Genomic DNA, 23646 nt, shown 5'->3' with positions numbered 1-23646 from the left:
GGCAACCAGCATTTTCAAAGGAAAAAGCAACACATCCATCAACTTTTTAAAGCCAAATCGTAATAAGATGCAGCAGTTGGATGGAAAAGAAGAGAAGAGCTCCTGTACTCACCTTTCCTACCTCCCTTCTGTTCTAGTCTCCAAACGGTGCCTTCGGCATTTGGATTTTCTGGGAATGTCGGATGGCTGGGTAACCCAACCACACACTGTGGTGCCACCCACTGACCCTCCTATGGTAATGTAGGGGTTGGAGAATGGAGTTCTGGTATGCATCGGGAGACGTAGACATCTGACACTCCCGGGAGAGTTGAATGCCAAGGAAGGAGGCTGAGGCTCTAGAGTAGAAGGACCCAAAAGCTACTGGAGAGGTGAGTATAGGAGCTTTTTTCTTGCAGGGGACTTCTTTAATTGGGGTTGAGTTGCATGTACATTCACTCTTTGTGAATGGGGCAAAAAAAAAAATGTAAATAGGCTATATCCCAGTGATGGTGAACCTTGGCATCCCAGATGTGTTGGAACTACATTTTCCATGATTCTCCACTACACTGCAGAGTGCATGAGCATCATGGGAAACGTAGTTCCAAAACTTCTGGGGTGCCAAGGTTTCGCCATCACTTCTATATCCTGTGCTGTTCCAATGTAAATCATTGATTTGAAATAAAAAATACCACATTTGGCCACTAGATGGGGATAATTATCATTTCCTACAATACTTAGCTCCATCTAGTGGCCAAATGCACTACTTTCAGTTTAAAATTAATGATTTACTTTCGAAGAGCACAGGATCTATTTTCTCTTTAAAATCAATGATTTACCTTCGAAGAGCACAGGATATTGTCTACGTACGTATGTTTTGGTTTTTTTTGCCCCATTTGCACAAAGCAGATGTACATGCACTTTCACTGGGCAAATTCTTAAGAAATCAACCTAAGTATCACTTGAGGACAATGGGTATTTTATTCTGATTGTTGGAACAACCATGGGCTTGTGAAATGTTGTGTCTTTTACGTAAAAATGTAACCAATCAGGAGTAAGCAAGGGGTAAACTTTTCTTATAATGCACAATGGATACTTCCAGAGCGTGTGCAGACATAGCAGGATAAAAGGGAGCCCGTCATGGGAGGACTATGGTAGCTGCCTCTTGCCGACTTAGTTTTTTTTTGAAGGTGCAGGCTTCTGAGGCTGTCATTCTCATTCTTGCTTTACTACCTGGAAGTTCCCTGACCTTGCTGAGCAAGCATGCGGCCAGTGAAGTCTGATCACCCAACCTGAAAATGTATTCTGACTCAATGAATGGCTACAAAGTGAAGGCAAGAAACAGGATGGCAGCATCAAAGCCTCCACCATCAAAAACCAGCCAGCGATGGCGGCTCCCACAGTTCTGCCATGACAGGTCCCCATTAAATATGAATGATGCCGCTGATCCATTCTTTGCTGTGAGCGGCAATGTTAAATTATAGGAAGAGTTAGATTAAACCACAAGGTACCGTATATACTCGAGTATAAGCCGAGTTTTTCAGCACATTTTTTTTGTGCTGAAAATGCCCCCCTCGGCTTATACTTGAGTCAAGCACTTTTCTGCAGCAGAGAATGACATTTTCCGAACCGACTTTGGGACCCCGTATCTCAGGGGCCACTTGGTGCTAGGAACCCCAAATTTGGTGTGCAAACCCAGTGGAACTAGCACTACAACATATCCAAAGCCGGGGTTCATAGCAAGTGGCCCCCGAGATATGGGGCCCCAAAGTTGGTCAACTGTGTCCACCTGCAGCAATGTCATTTCGGGGCTATCCAAATTTGGGATTCCTAGCACTAAGTGGCCCCGAGATACGGGGCCCCAAAGTCGGTTCGGAAAATGTCATTCTCTGCTGCAGAAAAGTGCTTGACATTTTCCGAACCGAATTTGAGGCCCCGTATCTCGGGGCCACTTAGTGCTAGGAATCCCAAATTTGGTGTGCAAACCCAGCGGAACTAGCACTACAACATATCCAAGGGGTTCCTACCCTGTTTCCCCGAAAATAAGACCTAGTGTGATTGTCGGTGATGGCTGCAATATAAGCCCTACCCCCCAAACAAGCCCTACCCTGTTTCCCCAAAAATAAGCCCTACCCTGAAAATAAGACCTACAAGGACTTTAACTAGGGCTTATTTGGGGGGTAGGGCTTATATTGCAGTCATCACCGACAATCATGCTAGATCTTATTTTCGGGGAAACGGTAGCATCAAGTGGCCCCCGAGATACGGGGCCCCAAAGTCGGTCAACTGTGTCCACCTGCAGTAATGTCATTTCAGGACCCTTTGGGTCCAGAGACCCCAAATTTTGGCTGCAGCTAGAGGGCATCTAGGAACCCTTAACTACCGAGTTTGAAGTTCGGGGGACCTATGGCTGCAAATGGGCACAGTGAGGCTGTAAATGGGCACAGTGAGGCTGTAAATGGGCACAGTGAGGCTGTAAATGGGCACAGTGAGGCTGCAAATGGGCATTGTTGACCCTCTTTTCCACTTACAGTAGCTGCGCATTTCTCACCCTAGGCTTATACTCGGGTCAAAAGTTTTCCCAGTTTTTTTGTGGTGAAATTAGGTGTTTCGGCTTATACTCGAGTATACAGGGTACCTTACAGTGGTGCACATCGGGGGGGGGACTGAAACAGGGAAAACTGTAATGCCTCCACTGACCAATCAGGCTGCTCCTGTCAACTGGACCAATCTAAGAGCTTCGAAAATTGACAGCTGCGATCCGAATGGCCTGTACAGAAGGCACACCGATGTTTCGGTCAAGTCAAGGAGCAAATCTAGGTATGCTAATCCACAACAACCAATCAGATTGAGTTTCCCATGGCCACTGAAAGATGAATGCTAATTGGTTGATTTGGGTTAGTGCGCTTTGCTCTTTGCCTTACTGACAAAGGCTTGTCTGCATCTACTTTAACTCGATGGTCGTTATCCATTTATCCATTGATATCCAGTACTCAGAGACAAACGTTTGCTGTTTTTTTAGGAGGTATTGTCCTAGATTTCATTTATTTTTATTTTTTGCTGCTGTCTCCCCACACTTTAACGAGGACCAGTCACTCTCCGACACTCATGCATGCGATAGGCGCACATGTAGAATATACCTTGGGGAAAAGGAGAAGAGGTGGTTATTTATCATAGATACACTGTATTACCAAAAGTATTGGGACGCCGGCCTTTACACGCACATGAACTTTAATGGCATTCCAGTCTTTTTCCGACGGAAAATGTTCGATGGGACCTTGTTGTCGGAAATTCCGAACATGTGTATGCTCCTTCGGACATTTTCCATCGGAATTTCCCTCACACAAAATTTGAGATCTGGATCTCAAATTTTCCGACAACAAAATCCGTTGTCGTAAATTCCGATCGTGTGTACACAATTCCGACGCACAAAGTTCCACGCAGGCTCAGAATCAAGCAGAAGAGCCGCACTGGCTATTGAACTTCATTTTTCTCGGCTCATCGTACGTGTTGTACGTCACCGCGTTCTTGACGTTCGGAATTTCCGACAAGATTTGTGTGACCGTGTGTATGCAAGACAAGTTTCAGCCAACATCCGTTGGGGAAAAAAATCCATGGATTTTGTTGTCGGAATGTCCGATCGTGTGCACGGGGCATAAGTCTGTAGGGTTCAATATTGAGTTGGCCCACCCTTTGCAGCTATAACAGCTTCAACTCTTCTGGGAAGGCCGTCCACAAGGTTTAGGAGTGTGTCTATGGGAATGTTTGACCATTCTTCCAGAAGAGCATTTGTGAGGTCAGGCACTGATGTTGGACGAGAAGGCCTGGCTCAGAGTCTACGCTCTAATTCATCCTAATGGTGTTCTGTCAGGTTAAGGTCAGGACTCTGTGCAGGCCAATCAAGTTCCTCCACCCCAAACTCACTCATCCATGTCTTTATGGACCTTGCTTTTAGCACTGGTGGGCAGTCATGTTGGAACAGGAAGGGGCCATCCCCAAACTGTTCCCACAAAGTTGGGAGCATGAAATTGTCAAACATGTCTTGGTATGCTGATGCCTTAAGAGTTCCCTTCACAAGGGGCCAAGCCCAACCCCTGAAAATCAACCCCACACCATAATCCCCCCTCCACCAAATGATTTGGACCAGTGCACCATAAGGACATGGATGAGAGAGTTTACGATAAAGGAACTTGGCTGGCCTGCACAGAGTCCTGACCTCCACCCGATAGAACACCTTTGGGATGAATTAGAGCGGAGACTGTGAGCCAGGCCTTCTAGTCCAACATCAGTGCCTGACCTTAAAAATGCGCTTCTGGAAGAATGGTCAAACATTCCCATAGACACACTCCTAAACCTTGTGGACGGCCTTCCTAGAAGAGTTGAAGCCGTTATAGCTGCAAAGGGCGGAGCCAACTCAATATTGAACCCTACAGACTAAGACTGGGATGCCATTAAAGTTCATGTGCGTGTAAAGCCATGCGTCCCAATACTTTTGGTAAGATAGATAGATAGATAGATAGATAGATAGATAGATAGATAGATAGATAGATAGATAGATAGATAGATAGATAGATAGAAAGATAGATAGAACGATAGATAGATAGATAGATAGATAGATAGATAGATAGATAGATAGATAGATAGATAGATAGATAGATAGATAGATAGATGAAGACAGACACAGTTTTTGTTTTATCCAGCTGTATTTACTATTGCAACTTATAACACCCAAGTGAAAGATATAACACCAACATGTCAGGAAAAAAATAATTCAAAAACAGAAACACTGAGTTGGAAAAAGGATCACCCCCTTATGTCAGTATTTTGTTGGACCACCTTTGGCTTTAATTCCAGCCTTTAGTTTGTTGGGATTTCTCTCTACTAACTTTGCAATATTTTTATATATCCTGTTATGGGGGGGGGGGGGGTCTCTGCAGCAGGGACTGGAGCACTTGTCAGAATAGAAGAAAAAATGGATGGGGCAAAATACCATCAAATTCTTGAGGAAAGTCTGCTGCCCTCTGCCAGAAAGCTGTCAATGGGAAGAAGGTTTACTTTCCGACATGACAATGACCCAAAGCACACAGCAAAGATGACCACACAATGGTTGGAAGAGAAAAAGATGAATGTTCTTTCATGGCCTAATCAGAGCCCAGACTTAAATCCCATTGAAAATCTGTGGAATGTCTTGAAGACTGCAGCCCACAAACGGTCACCATCAAATTTAACTGAACTTGAGCAGTTCTGCAAAGAAGAGTGGGCAAATATTTCAAAGTCTAGATGTGCAGTGTCAGGGCTGGGCTCAGCCCTTCCTTCTCTGAGCTGGCTGCTCAGCTGTCGGCTAATTGCCAGCTCCTATCTCTCCACAGTTACTCAGCTGTTGATGATATCCTGCTCGTCAGTCCTGCCTACTTAAGCCATCCAGTCCAGAGGATCTCTGCCTTCACCTTGGTCAACATCACAGAAACTATCTCCTGCGATCCTGTTCAAGACTTGCTTTGCTGACATCCCTTCTGGCTCCAGATCCTGCTTGCTGTTCCACTACTTTGATCCCTGACTTCTGGCTTGGCTGACTATCCGTTCCGGTTACCAAACTTTGGCTTGACTATGTTTGTTCTTTTTACTTTTATTATTAAACAAGTGTGATTTAACTGTACAGTACTTCTGTCTCGGCCTGATTTCATGGTTTCTGACACAAAGTTAGTAGAGACATCTCCCAACAGAGTAAAGGCTGGAATTAAAGCCAATGGTGGTCCAACAAAACATTGACATGGGGGGGTCCTTTTTCCAACTCAGAGATTCTGTTTTTGAATTTTTTTCTGACATGGTGTTATATCTTTCACTTGGATGTTATAAGTTGCACTGATTAAGTACAGCTGCATAAAAACAAAAACGGTGTCTGTCTTCATTTCAAGCAAAGCAACAAAATGTGATTATTTTAAAGGGGGTGTTATTTTGTATACCACTGTAAATGGATAGATAGATATAGATAGAATTTCTACATCTTACCTGCAAAGAAGGTCATAAGCAGAGCCACCCAGCCCAGGATGTAGGACCAGGAGAAGCGCCAGTCACCGAACCGCTTGCCCAGGAAATTAACGGTCACCCCGGTGTAGATGGCCATGGCCAGAAGAACAAAGAGGGCTGTGGGGGGAAAACAGAGAGACTCTGTACACAGAGAAAATGGAAGTATTCACAACCGCAATGTGCAAAGAATCAAAGTGGACCTGTCATGAATGAAACACAGGAGCTGCCTGAAAAGCGATCTACCACAGATTCCTGTTCAGAGGGGCGAAAAGGGCTGCTGCCCATATGTAGAAGTGCTTAAATTATATCTAAAGCAAATTTTTTTTTTTATTTCTAAATGTTTCATGTACTTTTGGTATAGTATTGTGAGTTTAGAACCTCTGTTGGGGTTTTCTTGCTGTCTGTGACCCTGGTGGTGAGGTGGCCTCTCTGGATTTGTCTTGTTCTTGTGAAAGAAACCCTAACCCCCCCCCCCTTTCCCCCCACAACAAAACCCATCAATAAACCCAAACCACATGCATTGGAATAAATAGAAGGGAGCCTTGTGATGGTGTCATGCAGTGGCGTCGCTAGGGGGTGGCTTTTGGGGCCATAGCCCCAAATCTCTGCAGGGGTCCCCAAGGGGAGGGGAGGCTCTCTGGCGACCCTGATTTAAGGTGGAGGCTCTCTGGGGATATATACACACACACACACACCTGTATATTATATACATGTGTATGCCCGCCCAAGCATATGACTTTCTTTACTACGCAGCTATGGGCTCTAGCCCCAGATCTTTTGTAGACCTAGCAACGCCCCTGGTGTCATGCATCCCCGAAAAAGATGCTGGTCCGGTTTTTGGTGTGTTGTGGTGTATTGGGGGACAACTCAAAATGAATTGGCTGCGTTAATGCAATGCGCATTTACTCACGCCAAACTGCACATCACAACGCACCTTAATGGGGTAAAGGGGTCCTTAACCTTTCCCTAATTTATTTGAAAAAATGTATATTAGAAATGTTATGTTACATACTATACTATATATACAGTATATATATATATATATATATATATATATATATATATACTGTATGTATATATATATATATATATATATATATATATACACACACACACATACACTCACCGGCCACTTTATTAGGTACACCTGTTCAATTGCTTGGTAACACAAATTGCTAATCAGCCAATCACATGGCAGCAACTCAATGCATTTAGGCATCTAGATGTGGTGACAACGACTTGCTGAAGTTCAAACCGAGCATCAGAATGGGGAAGAAAGGGGATTTACCATGCCAACAACCATGCCAGACGGGCTGGTCTGAGTATTTCAAAAACTGCTGATCTACTGGGATTTTCACACACAACCATCTCTCAGGGTTTACAGAGAATGGTCCGAAAAAGAGAAAATATCCAGTGAGCGGCAGTTGTGTGGAGGAAAATGCCTTGTTGATGTCAGAGGAGAATGGGCAGACTGGTTCCAGATGATAAAAAGACAACAGTAACTCAAATAACCACTCGCTACACCCAAGGTATGCAGAATACCATCAATGAATGCACAACACATCCAACCTTGAAGCAGAGGGGCTACAGCAGCAGAAGACCACACCAGGTGTCACTCCTGTCAGCTAAGAACAGGAAACTGTGGCTATAATTGGCACAGGCTCACCAAAATTGGACAATAGAAGATTGTAAAAACGTTGCCTGGTTTGATGAGTTTTGATTTCAGCTGCGACATTCAGATGGTCGGGTCAGAATTTGGTGTAAACAACATGAAAGCATGGATCCATCCTGCCTTGTATCACCGGTTCAAACTGGTGGTGGTGTAATGGTGTGGGGGATATTGTCTTGGCACACTTTGGGCCCCTTAGTACCAACTGAGCATTGTTTAAGCCCCACGACCTACCCGAGTATTGTTGCTGACCATGTCCATCCCTTTATGACTACAGTGTCCCCATCTTCTGATGGCTCCTTCCAGCAGGATAATGCACCATGTCACAAAGATCCAATCATCTCACCACTGGACTATGAGGTCACTGTCCTCCAATGGCCTCCACACTCACCACATCTCATCCAATAAAACACCTTTGGGATGTGGTGGATCAGACGATTGGCATCATGGATGTGCAACCGACAAATCTGCAGCAACTGCGTGATGCCATCATGTCACTGTGGACCAAAATCTCCAAGAATGTTTCCTTGTTGAATCCATACCACCAAGAATGAAGTCAGTTCTGAAGGCAAAAGGTGGTCCAACCTGGTACTAGCAAGGTGTACCTAATAAAATGTCAGGCAAGTGCATAAAGTGGACCATAGGTGGATCGAAATTCTGCTGGTTCAGCAGGAACTGGCCAAATTTTGATCCATCCATGGTCGTGCATGATGCTATCATGTCCATATGGACCAAAATATGGACCAAAACCACAGGAATGTTTCCAACACCTTGTAGAATCTATGCCATGAAGAATGAAAGCAGATCTGAAGGCAAAAGGGGGTCCAACTCGGTACTAGCAAGGTGGACCTAATAAAGTGGCCGGTGAGTGTATATATATATATATATTTAATGATGGATTAGTAAAGTAATTCCAGTGAAGTTTGGAGAGGTCCCAGGGAAGATATAGGACTTCTTAATGCACTCAGCAGTGCCCGATGAGCACTTTAAGAGTAGAAATTGCGTCTGACATTTCAGTAAAATAATGGCAAAATATCATTTGTAGGAGTCTGTCAGTCGCAGAAATAAATGGTGTCAGTTTCACGGCTTTCGGCTGTTGCGCAGTTTAATGTCACATTAATCTCGGGAGACAAGCCGTGTCACCGGCAGACATCTATTTCCCCCTAACAGACAAGACATGACATTACTTAATGTGTCGCGCTGTCCACTACATTTTTATATCTGTCAGGAAGGTCTTTTTACATTTCTTTTATGTCTCATTTTGGCTGCCGCTTTAGTCGATCAGCCACTCGGAAGAGTGCGATTATGGAAAGTTCAGAAACCATTACGAGAATACAAATTCAATCCCAAAGTGAACCTGTCAGCTACTTGCAACTCTTTTAAAAGTGCCTAGGAGCACACAGCTCAAGATGCCGGTTATTATCTGTGTTCGGCACAAAAGCCTGTTTTGTGCGCCTCTCTGATAATGCTTTTACTGTCTTTCTAAGGGTTTAGCTTCACTAAGCCCTGCCTGCCCACTTTGCTCTTGTCCTATTACAACAACCAGGGAACCTTCACCATCTGCTGGTCATTACTCAGCATTGCAGCACAGGTTTCTGCAGTGCACACCTGCCCTAATCAGGAAAGCTTAAGAAGACTGACGGACATTCAGGCCCCTTTCACACTTGTGCGACTTTTCCTGCAACTTTGGGCATCAGAGTCGCATGACAAGTCGTGCCCCATGATTCCCAATGATAACCATTCATATCTGTGCGACTTCAAAGTAGTCCCTGTACTACTTTGGTCCGACTTTGATGCGAGTTGAGGTCCATAGACCTCAAGTTTACACAGGCGTTCCCTGAAATAGCAGCCTCAAAATAGCAGTAAGATCATGGCAAAATCGTGCGACTTTCAAGTGTGAAAAGGGGCCTTAGCCTAAGCCTGTGCAACGATAGTCTGTTTATTTATGCCCTGGATAAAGGTCTGTTTGACTCAGACTTCTGTCTTAGGCTGCATTCACACTACAGCGTTTTGAATCGCGGGCAGATCTGCCCCCGATTTGACAGCGCAGATGTGTGAATGACAAAACGCGGAACTTGCATTTGAGATGCATATTCATTTGAATGACACCTCAAATCGTGGTGCGGGTCTGCCGCGATTATCGCGCCATAAAAAGTGCTGCAATCGCGGTGAACCCGCATCACGGGACGCATGCCGCCCCAAAACATGGTGCAATTGTGGCAACCCGCATGGCGGGATGCATGTCGCCCCATTGTAGCTCCTGAACTATTTTGGGGCGACATACGTCCCGCGATGCGGGTTGCCGCAATTTTAGCACGTTTTATCGCTGACGATTCAAACCTCCGTAATGTGAACGCAGACTTACTGTTGTCTGTGTGCCTCTCTGATCCTGCTTTTATTTTTCTTCTAAGCACTTCATTAAGCCCTGTCTACCCACTTTGTTCTTGTCCTATTACAGCAACTTGTGAACTTTCACCATCTGCTGGTCACTACTCAGCACTGCAGCTCTGGTTCCTGCAATGCTCACCTGCCCTAATCAGGAAAACCTAAGTAGACCGATGGACATTTAGCCTAATGCCCTGTACACACGAGCGGAATGTCCGACAGAAAAAGTCCGACGGAAGCTTTTCATCGTCTATTCCGATCGTGTTTAGGCCTCATCGGACTTCTTTTTTCAAAAATTCTGACGGACCTACTGTAGAAATAGAACATGCTCCAAATATTTCCAATGGAACCAATTCCTATCGGGAAAACCGCTCGTCTGTATGCTGTTCCGACGGACCAAAAAGGAAGCCTGCTCTGAAGCAAGTACGAGACGGAAGCTATTGGCTACTGGCTATTGAACTTCCTTTTTCTAGTCCCGTCGTAAGTGTTGTACGTCACCTCGTTCTGGACAGTCAGACTTTGCTCGGACTTTGGATTGACAGTGTGTAGGCAAGACTGATTGAATAGAAGTTCGTCGGAGTTCCGTCGGAGAAACCTTCGGAGTTTATTCCAACGGCTAAACCGGTCGTGTGTACGAGGCATAAGCCTTTGTAACAGGTTAGTCTGCTTGTTTATGCACTGGATACTTACTCAGACTTCTGTCCTAGTGTCCATGCCTGTGTGCCTCGCTGATCCTGCTTTTACTGTTTTTCTAAAGGCTCAACTTCACTAAGCCCTGCCTACCCAGCTTGCTCTTGTCCCATTACAGCAACTTGTGAACTTTCACCATCTGCTGGTCACTACTCAATGCTGCAGCTCAGGTTTCTGCAATGCACACCTGCCCTAATCAGGAAAACTTAAGGAGACTGCTGGACATTTAGCCTAAGCATGTGTAACAGGTTAGTCTGCTTGTTTGTGCACTGGATAGAGGTATTTCTGACTCATATCTTGGTGCCTCTCTGATCCTGCTTTTACTGTTTTTCCAAAGGCTTAACTTCACTACCCAGATTGCTTTTGTCCATTTACATCAAACGGTGAACCTTCACCATCTTCCGGTCATTACTCAGCACTACAGCTCAGGTTTCTACAGTGCACACGTACCCTAATCAGGAAACCTTAAGTAGACTGATGGACTTTTCACTTAAAGGGTTTGTAATGGCAGAAGGTTTTTTTATCTTAATGCATTCTCTGCATTACAATAAAAAGCCTTCTGTGTGTAGCAGCCTCCCCAGCACCCCTAATACTTACCTGAGCCCCATCTCTGTCCAGCGATGTCCACGAGACCCTCGGCTGTCTGGAACTCTCCCCCCTGGTTTGCTGAGACATAGCAGTGGTGCCATTGGCTCCTCGACTGTCAATCAAAGTCACTTAGCCAATCCGGACAGAGAGGGGACGGGGCCAAACGTCAGCTCTGAGTCTGAATGGAGCACACGGAGCTGCAGCTTGGCTCGGGTGCCCCCATAGCAAGCTGCTTGCTGTGGGGGCACTCAACAGGAGGGAGGGGCCAGGAGCACCGAAGAGGGACCGGAAAAGAGGAGGATCTGGGTTGTTCTGTGCACAGAGGAGGTAAGTATGACATGTTTGTTATTTCTTTAAAAAAAAAACAAGACTTTACAATCACTTTAAGCCTGAGCATCAGGTTAGTCTGTATGCTTTTGCCCTTGACACTGATTTCTGTCTGACCATGCCTTGAATTATTCTTGTGATTGTTTGACTTACATTTGTATTCTGCTTGTCTGTGGATATCCTGATATCTTATATCTTATATATATTGTTTTGCCTACCTGTCTAACCCATAGACTTTGCTTAAGGCCAGTTTGTCTGTGCCTCATATGACTACCAGCCTGCTGACTTTGCCACTCTCTGCTGTTTGCTCTGGCCATCTCTTAGGACATGCACCACTCTAGCATCTGTCCTGTTAGTTAGTCGGCTTTTCCCCCTGGTGAAACACTGCACTCCTGTTCTGTTACAGTAACCTCTGAGCCTACACCCTCTGCTGGTCATAACTCAGCACTATAGCTCAGGTTTCTGCAGTGCACACCTGTCCTAATCAGGAAAGCTTAAGGAGACTGCTTGACATTTAGCCTAAGTCTGAGCAATAGGTTAGTCTGGTTTTCTTATGGCCTGGATAGAGGCATTTCTGACTCTGATTTCTGCCTTGGATTACTATTCTGATTGTATGGATTGCATTTGGACTCACCTTGTCTGTGCTAGTCTTGCTCATCAGCCTGTTATTTCTGCTAATGTCAGCCATTGCTTTGCCTACCTGTCTGAACCCTGGGCTCAGTTTGTCTGTGCCTGATCTGACCGCCAGCCCGCTGGCCTTGCCACTCTTTGACGTTTGCTCTGACCATCTCTCTCTGAACTTACATCACTCTAGCATCTGTCCTCTCCATGCATCAGAGGTTCCAGCTCTTTCCTACCCTATCGAAAGTCTTGTTTATTCCGGAGCGCAGTATTTTTGTGCATTTAGACACTTTGCATTAGGCTGCTCGTTCAAAATGAAAGGGCTGTCAACCCAACTCAATGTGCAGAAAAGCAAAGCCTATTGGGACGCACAGAGCAAATGTGTTTGTGTGATTTGCTTTTAACGCAGGTGTCTTGCAGCACACTGTGAATGTGTGTTAGGGAGTAATTACAGTACATAGCATTGCAGAACACTGACACATACTTCTAAAGTGTGCTACTGTGCATGGCATGACATCTATTATAAGGCAGACACTTACTGGAGATGAAGAACATGATGCCTGCAGCAAAGGATCTGTTAAATCTCTGGAAATTGGAAAAGTGGGCGAAGGACAAGATCCCAGCGATGATGCCAGCAAAGCAAGACAAGGTAGACAGGATCATAAAGGCCCGAGTGGCGTTCCAATAAGCTGGAAGAGAACAAAAATTCACCAAGATAACCAATAAGCATTGTACAGCAAATTTAAAAATAAATGACATCTTAAAAAATTGACCCAAGGCCGATTAAGATTGTTCAGGAAATTCATCAGGAACATGATGCAGCGGGACAAAGATAGCTTCACATGGGAAGATCTGCCCATCAAATGACTGGCTCAGAGTCAATTATGTCATGTCATTGGCTGGACACTGGGATATGTAGAAGCGTAGCCTCTTTTAAGCCTACAATGGAGATTGCAACTGGTTCTTATGGAAGACAGGATTTTACTGGCCAGTTCCCAAATGGCCATGACTTAGGTACTTTCATCCTAATCAGATTTCAGCGGGAACGCAGTTCTAGCACCTCCACTGCTGAATGTATGTCACGGCAAGGGGTGCTGGGGTGTGCTGGAGGGTCTGCTGATGCTGGCTGCTGGAGGATCTATTGTTGCTGGGGGATCTATTAATGCAGGGGTATATGGTTGCTTGAGAGGTATATTGCTGCTGGTGTGGGATCTATTGTTGCTGGGGGGTAGTAGGTTCCTGGGGAGTCAATTTCTTGCTGGGGGGATCTACTGTTGAAGGAAGGGGTCTATAGTTTCCAGGTGCTGGAGGGTCTATTGATACTGGCTGTTGGGAGATCTGTTGTTGTTGGGGGGGGTCTATTGCTGCTGGGTGGGTATTTTGTTGTGGAAGGTCTATTGTTCCTGGGGGAGATCTATTACTGCCAGGAGGTAATCTATTGTCGCTGGAGGGGATCTGTATGTTGCTGCAGTGAATCTATTGTTGCTGGGAGGGTATGTTGTTACGGGGTCTATTATTGCTGGGGGGATATATCATTGCTGGTTGCAGGGGGTCTACTTTACTGCTTTTCTTGTTATTATTAACAAATTCCAGTTCTTAGCACCACAAAATGATACTTGGTTCTGTATTCTCCAAAAGGGGCGGCACTGGGAGGTGGATAAAGGGTGCAACCTAGGGACAGTGCTTGGAGGTGACGAAAGGGGTTACGTGGAAGAAGGGAGTACCTGAACCTATTCTCTGAAAAAAAAGCCCTGATTAGATGTAAATTTTTTCTGGCTAATATAGAAAGAACCATGACTTTAATGGCAAAGTTTAAGGGACCCAGATTCTTATTAGATGTTTGCAATTAGGGTTTCTAGGGGAGGATCACAGAAGAATTTACAAACATGGGTTCCAGCTGCCATGGCGTAGACCATATAAATGGGTGGCCTGGAGAACTTTTTGAAAATGAACCCTATTGGTATGTGTGCCATGGGACCTCTATGGCTATCAGAAAGCATGCATGAAATAGTTCTTTCTCTCTCTGCCACTTGTGTGTCACTATTGGCCAGTTAGGCTACCTGCCATGTTTAAAGACCAATGGCGAGACACGGGAGGCAGGAAAAAGTGGGCTAGCCTTAGACTTTCCTTTCTAAAATCCATATTTGCACATAAGAATGTCTCTGGATTATGGGATTCCTGTAAGACAGGTATTTGTAGACACCTATGGATTCCTTTTATATATTCAAGTTGGTTCTTTATTTTTATTGTTTTGTAAAAAAATCTTTATTTTCACATTTTCAAAGAGATAAGACAATGAGAACATTTCCGGTATGAAATTTAAGGATTACCCTAAACACAACAACTCCAGAGGCCTACAATCCAAATGAGAGGGATATCTCCATCAATAGATTTACACAGTAATAAGGAAAACACATCATAAATTGTAGGATCAGCCAAGGGGAATGCAAGATGGAAGGTAAGGTCAGGTTGTTGGTGTACAGAAAATGGAGATATAGAAAAATATAAGAGAATACACAGCAAATGGAAGTGGTGAGAGCAAATTATCCCACCCTACACCCAAGAAAAACCATCAACACAATCAAAAATCTTAACAAAACCTAGCCCTTTCCTGGTCAAGTTGGTTCTTTAGAAGGCATCTCAGGTGGGTTACTTTAATCTTCCCACTGCCCAATGACCGGCCACAAATCCAATTATTTCCTTGTCTGACAGTTCTCATGGCAACTGAATTACTCGTAGACTGCTGTGCAAAACTGCTAATTAGGGCATGCCACCCAACCCAAATAGATCCAGCTAAACCAGTAGTCTTGAGGCCTGTCATGAGGACCTTGCTATCTATTGACAAGCCACAAGACTACTGGCTTAGCTGGATCTATTTGGTGGCCAACACGAATTGATGGAAAACCTAACTTGGAAGTACATGGAACAACTGGTAAAGCACTCTGGTATGAGAAATTTGGCTATGAATGCTCTTTCTAGGTCAGTGGTCAAAGAAAGTCATTAACTGAGAATGAAAGCTAGGCAAATACAATTTTAGGAAAAAAGATCAGTAATGGCAGCCTCTATACTCAGCACAGGTTCCCTAGAAAAGTGGAATTGTTTTTTGATTTTTAGGTACCTACTTACCGACACTCTCTGTTTGCATGGAACATTTTCCGGCCACGCAGTATCTCCAGAGGCCCTGGTGCGCAAAGGATCCGGATAGACGGTATTGCATCCAGTAGTCAGTAGCAGTGGAGACCACCAGAAGTATGTTGCCCACACAGGCACAGAAGAGGCCTCCGCCCATAAAACTGTACATCCTGATAATGTGGTGGAGCTAGACTCAACGTCTGCAGGAGAGATAAGACAGGATAGGATAAGCGCTGTGCTACAGATGGTCTGTATCAGTGAAACAACCATGTTATACAACAATTGACTGAAAGAGGAGCAATCCTTGGCATGTCACCTCTAGGTCCATGTTTACATAAACAGAGGATGATGGGAAAAATGCAAAAGTAGCAGGAATGACAGTTCAGCAGCTTTATACTCCTACAGGATGGTCATGGTTGTGGCTTTTTGTTTCTTGCCTAAAAAATTGATATCATTATATGGGCAGGTGATATCAGTCAACCAGTTATATAGATGGAGAGATTGTGTAAAGGTTACAACCTCTCCTATGGTTTTACTGCTGTCTGTGCCCCTGCTAGGGTGATTCCACCTACGCCATGTCCTTGCAATCATTGTTATCAGGACATAAAGCGAGGGGAAACCTAGCATTTTATAACTGTCACAGAAACAGGAGAGGAAATCTTCCAAAGTAGACCATTGTTCTGGAGACAACTGTCGAAGGTGGTATCACTTTATGTAGTGGAGATTTCCACTCAGTTCCTTACCAAAATTTTCATCATGGAGTGTCATGACTTCAAGCCCAACTCCAGGCCAAAAAAAGGTTTTCTCATACATTGGGGCTGTGTCTACACCGCACGGGTCAACTGCTCGTTTTGTCCAAGACAGAGGAGAAAGCTGTATACTCACCCGATCCTCCACCCCGCCGGCAAACGGCGCTCCCTCACGATCCAGGGGTGGACTGTTACTGATGTCCTCATGTCCAGAGCCAGTCTATGGGCTTGATCAGTGGTCTCCAAACTGTGGCCAGTGGGCCAGATGTGGCCCTTTGCTTGCCTTTATCTGCCCCTTGGGGGACTATGCCATCTATTTACATGATAGGGCACCATTCCTCCAACAGACAAGAACAATGGGGCACCATTCGTCCCGCTGATACCAATAATAGGACACTTTCACTAAAACCAATGACGGGGCACTGTTTACCAGGGTGTTTTCTAAACCAACTGGCCACAGTTTGGCCCCCTAAAGCCTCAAGAAGGACACTAAACTTGCCCTTTGTTCAGAAAGTTTGGATGCCCGGAATGGTCCACTGCACAGGACCGCTAGACCGGGGAGAGGGGGGTTTGTCAGGAGCCACAGGGACCAGTCCCCTAGACAAAAACAAGGAGTTGACCCATGCAGTGTGGGCACAGTACCATTTAATAGGAAACCTTTTTTTTTGCCCGCAGCTGGACTTTAAAGACAATTTGTCATATTGCCCATTGAGGACAAGAAGAGTCTGTTGCTAGAGACCAGAGAGAAAGATACCATGAAGAGCGCCAAACCACAAATGAATCCAAATAAACTTTATTCGTTCATCAAATAGTTTGAAAAAACAGCCAATGTTTTAGGAGTCTGAACACTTCTTCATCAGGGCTTGTATGTTGTATATATTTTGTAAGCTTTGGAATAACACAATTAAACTGAATTTGTATGAATTTCAGTATCCAAAATGGATGTTGTTATCTTCATGTTATCTTTCTGGATGTGGATTAGGTTAACCTTAGCTAGTGTAACCCTGTCTGACAAGCACCTGGGCCATTAAGCCTTAGACATTAATTTGTCTTAATTTTCTGTGATGATTGTCTGGGCAGGTAGGAGGAATGTCCTGTGTCTCTTCATACCTGAAACACTAGTTTTTCTTGGGGGGGTCTTGCAGGGGACCAAGTTAGTCGTAATGGTGGGTCCTAAATCTTTATAGTCAGGCATATTACTTTGCGTGATATGGGGAAGGTAAAATATTCACTTTAAAAATGGTTGAGCACCAACATATTCCAAAAAAGAGATCTGTTTGGGGATGACGGAACCTTTGACATCCCAAGTCTGTACATCTGATTACAAGGGTGTGCCTCTGTCCCAGATTATAATTCAGAGATTGCAGTAGGAGAACACCTCCTGAAGCCATAAATCAGCCTTTCTCAACCTTTTTAACACAGAGGAATCCTTGAAAAAACTTTCTGGTCTCAGGGAACCCCTGCCAAAAATGTCTATATCTACAACTCATGATACATTAGTGTGATGGTCGGTGGGAAAAATGCTCCTTACACTTGTGGTCATTGGAAAGAACTGCCTCTTACAATTAGCCAAAAATATCAATGGTGTCAGTGGGAGCTTATCTGAGAGGTAAAACTTGCTCATTGCTCAAGGAACCCTTAGCAACCTCTAAAGGAAACCTAGGGTTCCATGGAACCCTGGTTGAGAAACCCTGCCTTAAATTGTTAGCTGACCTTTACAGAAAAAAGGTGAACTAACACCGTACACTCTCCCCGGTGACCACTGTAATTATCTCCGGGGTTTCCAGAGTTGTCAGTGCCCACACAGCCAGTCCGGTGGTCCAGGGATCTGAATTCCCCACTCTTCTACTTTAGCGCTTCCAGGATGCACCAGATGGATTCTAATTGGTCAATGTGACAGTGCTGACCAAACACAATCAATCTGGTCTGTCCCAGAAGCACTGACGAAGAAGAGAAGGGATTTCGAATCGCCAAACTGCTGTACTGGCTGGGTGGGCGATGACAGCTCAGCATCTCCGGAGGTAAGTACAGCGGGGACTAAAGGGGTGGGGTGTACAAGGTTAGTTCATCTTTCATTTTTTGTGTAACGGTTAACTAACCCTTTAAGCTGGCCTTACACTAGAATTTCATACAAAAGTTTTCAATAATTTAATTTTCTACACATTAAAGCGGAACTACACCCCCCAGGGCATGTTTCCTCCCATCCAACCCTCCTCTCCAGAAATCGGGCATTTATGTTTTTTCCCTTATTTCATTTTTCTGTAAAAAAAAAAACCTGACCCCATTCCTCCCCCATCTCCGTGCAAGTAATTTGTCTAGGCAAATGACATGCACTTTGCCCGCATCGCCTCCTGGAATATGTACATCTCAAATCCCAGGAGGCATAGTTCTTCATTGGGAAAGGAGGAGGGGGCGGGAAGTCATTGGTGAAGCTGATGAGGTCACACATGGGAAAGAAGGAGGGGCGAGACCGGACGGCACGTCATTGGTGAAACCGTAGGCTTAACCCTAAAGAGACGGGCAGCTTCTGTGGCGTCACAGAAGATGTCAGTGCGGAACCAAGGAGGGTGCAGAGAAGAAGTGGATCTCAGCAGGGCAACGCTGGATCCGCTGGGCAGGTAAATACCTTAAATGTACAAATGTACAGGACCTGCAACCAGGTAGGTGGGGGTTCAAAAAAAGAGGGGGGGTAGGGGATGCAAATTTCCACTTTAATTAAGTCAAATTGATGTTCGTTTTTGATTACAGTGATGGGAAAATTAAAAAAAGTAGGATGGAAAATTTTTCCCAAAGGAACTAATTTCTAATAGTGCATGTGGCTTTCGTTTGGGAAATTATATTTAATTGAATGCTAAAGACAAACAAAAATTTTAAGTACTTTTGAACAACATTCGTCAAGTTATCTGGGAATTTTCTCATGAATGTTCATGTGAACATTCGCTTGAAAATCTACTAGTGTATAGCTAGCTTTGGAGAGCCAGGAAAAATAGGTAGGTAACTGAGCACACCCAACTCTACTTGTATGTGAAAAACATCTTTAGCTAGACTGACTATATATACAGTATCTCACAAAAGTGAGTACACCCCTCACATTTTTGTAAATATTTTATTCTATCTTTTCATGTGACGTCACTGATTAAATGACACTTTGCTACAATGTAAAGTAGTGAGTGTACAGCTTGTATAAAAGTGTAAATTTGCTGTCCCCTCAAAATAACTCAACACACAGCCATTAATGACTAAACCGCTGGCAACAAAAGTGAGTACACCCCCTAAGTGAAAATGTCCAAATTGGGCCCAATTAGCCATTTTCCCTCCCCGTTGTCATGTGACTCTCTAGTGTTACATGGTCTCAGATGTGAATGGGGAGCAGGGGTGTTAAATTTGGTGTTATCGCTCTCACTCTCTCATACTGGTCACTGGAAGTTCAACATGCCACCCCATGCCATAGAACTCTCTGGGGATCTGAAAAAAAGAAATGTTGCCCTACATAAAGATGGCCTAGGCTATAAGAAGATTGCCAAGACCCTGAAACTGAGCTGCAGCATGGTGGCCAAGACCATACAGCGGTTTAACAGGACAGGTTCTACTCAGAACAGGCCTCACCAGGGTCGACCAAAGAAGTTGAGTGCACGTGCTCAGCGTCATATCCAGAGGTTGTCTTTGGGAAATAGACATATGAGTGCTGCCAGCATTTGTTGCAGAGGTTGAAGGGGTGGGGGGGTCAGCCTGTCAGTGCTCAGACCATACGCCGCACACTGCATTAAATTGGTCTGCATGGCTGTCATCCCAGAAGGAAGCCTCTTCTAAAGATGATGCACAAGAAAGCCTGCAAAGAGTTTGCTGAAGACAAGCAGACTAAGGACATGGATTACTGGAACCATGTCCTGTGGTCTGATGAGACCAAGATAAACTTATTTGGTTCAGATGGTGTCCAGCGTGTGTGGGGGCAACCAGGTGAGGAGTACAAAGACAAGTGTGTCTTGTCTACAGTCAAGCATGGTGGTGGGAGTGTCATGGTCTGGGGCTGCATGAGTGCTGCCGGCACTGGGGAGCTACAGTTCATTGAGGGAACCATGAATGCCAAAATGTACTGTGACATATTGAAGCAGAGCATGATCCCCTCCCTTTGGAGACTGGGCCGCAGGGCAGTATTCCAACATAATAAGGATCCCAAACACACCTCCAAGACGACCACTGCCTTGCTAAAGAAGCTGAGGGTAAAGGTGATGGACTGGCCAAGCATGTCTCCAGACCTAAACCCTATTGAGCGTCTGTGGGGCATCCTCAAATGGAAGGTGGAGGAGCGCAAGGTCTCTAACATCCACCAGCTCTGTGATGTCATCATGGGGAAGTGGAAGAGGACTCCAATGGCAACCTGTGAAGCTCTGCTGAACTCCATGCCCAAGAGGGTTAAGGCAGTGCTGGAAAATAATGGTGGCCACACAAAATATTGACACTTTGGGCCCAATTTGGACATTTTCACTTCGGGGTGTACTCACTTTTGTTGCCAGCGGTTTAGACATTAATGGCTGTGTGTTTAGTTATTTTGAGGGGACAGCAAATTTACACTGTTATACAAGCTGTACACTCACTACTTTACATTGTAGACAAGTGTAATTTCTTCAGTGTTGTCACATGAAAAGATAGAATAAAATATTTACAAAAATGCGAAGGGTGTACTCAGTTTTGTATATATTTTATATATATATATATATATATATATATATATATATAGTATTGCCAAAAGTATTGGGACGCCTGCCTTTACAGACACATGAACTTTAATGGCATCCCAGTCTTAGTCCGTAGGGTTCAATATTGAGTTGGCCCACCCTTTGCAGCTATAACAGCTCTTCTGGGAAGGCTGTCCACAAGGTTTAGGAGTGTGTCTATGGGAATGTTTGACCATTCTTCCAGAACCGCATTGATGTTGGACAAGAGGGCCTGGCTCGCAGTCTCCGCTCTAATTCATCCCAAAGGTGTTCTGTTGGGTTGAGGTCAGGACTCTGTGCAGGCCAGTCAAGTTCCTCCACCCTAAACTCGCTCATCCATGTCTTTATGGACCTTGCTTTGTGCACTAGTCCAAATCATTTGGTGGAGGGGGGATTATGGTGTGGGGGTTGTTTTTTAGGGGTTGGGCTTAGCCCCTTAGTTCCAGTGAAGGGAACTCTTAAGACCATCAGCATAACAAGACATTTTGGACAATTTGATGCTCCCAACTTTGTGGGAACAGTTTGGGGATGTCCCCTTCCTGTTCCAACATGACTGCGCACCAGTGCACAGATATTTGCATTGTAGAGATTCACATCATTTACAAATCCCTTTTACCTGGATTTTTTAATTCAATTGACAAAAGATCCGTTCTGATATGGATGCACTTGCCTATGCAAAGAGAGGAACAAAATTTGCCATGACCAAATAAAGATGAACAAATTCATTATGCTTGCAAAATCGATTTGCTCATCCCTGGTTTCAACCACAGCTGTTAGATCAAACCCCAGAATACGTTACAAAGAACAACTGCAATTTATTTTCCAAAATATATTACAAAAACTCTTGTAATTTATCCTGAATTTATTTTTTTCTCCAATATGCTGGGAAACAGAACTTTTTTCATAAATCAGGCGAATGGAAAATGTATTTACGTGGAAAATGTATTTTCTAAAATAAAATGCACAATCTCTTGTTAGAAATTATAGTTTAGCCTGAATTTTAGTTTTTCTCCCGAATTTTATAAAGAAAAAAAAAAATAATAAATCGGGGAGACAGAATTTTTTTCATGAGTCAGGTGAGTGGAAAATCTGTTAATTTGGAAACTTTATTTTCCAAAAATAGTATGCACAAACTCTTGTCAGAAATTACAGTTTAGCCTGAATTTTAGTTTTTCTCCTGAATATCATAAAGAAAAAATAAAGGGGAGACAGAATTTTTTTTTCATAAATCAGATGAGCGGAACATCTGCTAATTTGGAAACTTTATTTTTCAAAAATTAGTATGCGTAAACTTTTGTTCGAAATGACATTTTTCCTATTTAAATCATTTATATTTTATACTGTATGGCTCAGTACATTGGTTATGTGGGCTTTTCATGCTCACGTTTGTATTCATTGTTGAATGTAACGGACCAGTTGCTGGCTCTGCCTATTTGATTGAATAATAATAAAATCCCTTGTAAAAGAAGTATATTTTTCCTGAATCTCCCATATACAGTAAAAAAAAAAAAAAAAAAAAAAAAAAATTTAAAGAGAAAATATTTTTCTGATAAATCAGGCGAATAGAAAATGTGTCCGGTTTTGCTCAATAAAGTCACTTGTTTGAAAAAAAAAAAAAAAGAGTCCTTACCTGTTTGAGGTGTCCTTAGAAGAGGTGACTGAGGGAACAGAGATGTCACTCCGATGGAGTACAACGCAGAAAAGGATCAGACTAGGCTGCCGTCCAAAAAAAACCCCATGATGCTCAGGGTCACTTTGGATGGTTTCTGTTGACGCAGGTAAAATTCTTTTAACACGGGATACTGCCCACCCCAAAAGCTGGCAGAAAAGGGTCAATAGATCCCCTCAAGCTGGGAGCTGGTTGGGTTCCCGATAAAAGGCATGTGCTTAGCTGGCACTCTGGACCAGAGAATGGATGTGATGAGACTGACAGTTTTTTCCAGAGAACTGGCCCCTCGGAAACAATGGCGGTTGGGTTTAACCCCTGCTTGGCCGGCAGACGCTTTTGTGTCAGGGTCGAGCGTATGACCAGCAAGGAGGACCTATGGGTATTTAACTATGTGTGTCATACAAGACTGCAGGGCAATAGGGCAAAGGGAGAGATTGTACTATAAAACAAGGGGGGCTTAGCTTAAGTACACATGTGGTATGACATAGATCTCACAGTATTAAACCATGTAAAAAAAAAAAAAAAAAAAATTTAATGAAAATAAGCTTTTCAGATCATGTAAAAGTAAACTAATTAAGGAGCCTATTAAAAAAAAAAGGGTGTCGTGGCGTGGCAGATCTACATTTTATACAAAAAAAAAAAAAAAAACAGCCAAGTAATCATTTAAAAAAAGACAAATTATTGCAAACTTAAAAAGTTTTATAGATCCATTGATAGAAAAGCTGGCAAAAATTTAGACGGACAGTTGCAAAAAAAACCAAAAAGCTCTAAACATCATGTAAAAGTAAACTAATTAAGAAGCCTATTAAAAGAAAAATGTGCGCCAATCAATCATTTAAACAAAAGACAAATTTGCAGACCAACTATTAAAAACTTAAAAAGTTTTATAGATCCGTTGAAAGATAAGCGGGCAAATATTTAGGCGGACAGTTGCAAAAAAAAAAAAGCTCTAAACATCATGTAAAAGTAAACTAATTAAGGAGCCTATTCAAAAAATCAATCATTTGAAAAAAGTCAAATTATTGAAAACTTAAAAAGTTTTATAGATCCGTTGATAGAAAAGCTGGCAAATATTTAGGGGCTGGACAGTTGCAATAA

The 23646-nt window shown here is 43.7% G+C and overlaps 1 protein-coding gene across 1 annotated transcript; it reads right to left on the bottom strand.

The window, feature by feature from the left end:
• Window positions 1-2221: 2221 nt before the first annotated feature.
• LIM2 (lens intrinsic membrane protein 2) lies at window positions 2222-22692 on the bottom strand. The gene is made up of 5 exons (XM_073601823.1): window positions 22510-22692; window positions 15410-15615; window positions 12823-12972; window positions 5986-6120; window positions 2222-3116 (listed from the first exon to the last, which is right to left on the bottom strand). Exons 2-5 carry the CDS (start codon window positions 15582-15584, stop codon window positions 3055-3057), a joined length of 522 nt encoding a protein of 173 aa, XP_073457924.1. The 5' UTR covers window positions 15585-15615; window positions 22510-22692; the 3' UTR covers window positions 2222-3054.
• Window positions 22693-23646: the final 954 nt, after the last annotated feature.

Source organism: Aquarana catesbeiana, linkage group LG10, assembly GCF_042186555.1.
Source record: "Aquarana catesbeiana isolate 2022-GZ linkage group LG10, ASM4218655v1, whole genome shotgun sequence".
Taxonomy (NCBI): domain Eukaryota; kingdom Metazoa; phylum Chordata; class Amphibia; order Anura; family Ranidae; genus Aquarana; species Aquarana catesbeiana.
Note: the sequence above shows the minus strand (reverse complement) of the source record. Positions and strands in the feature narration are given on the sequence as shown.

Bases quoted from the DNA above. Each gene is read 5' to 3' on its own strand.
- LIM2 (XM_073601823.1), bottom strand. From the start codon at position 15,584: ATGTACAGTTTTATGGGCGGAGGCCTCTTCTGTGCCTGTGTGGGCAAC. The intron at 12,973-15,409 runs GTAAGTAGGTAC...GTTCTCTTCCAG, and splicing joins CATGCAAACAGAGAGTGTCG to CTTATTGGAACGCCACTCGG. The intron at 3,117-5,985 runs GTAAGATGTAGA...CTTTTCCCCAAG, and splicing joins GCTTATGACCTTCTTTGCAG to GTATATTCTACATGTGCGCC.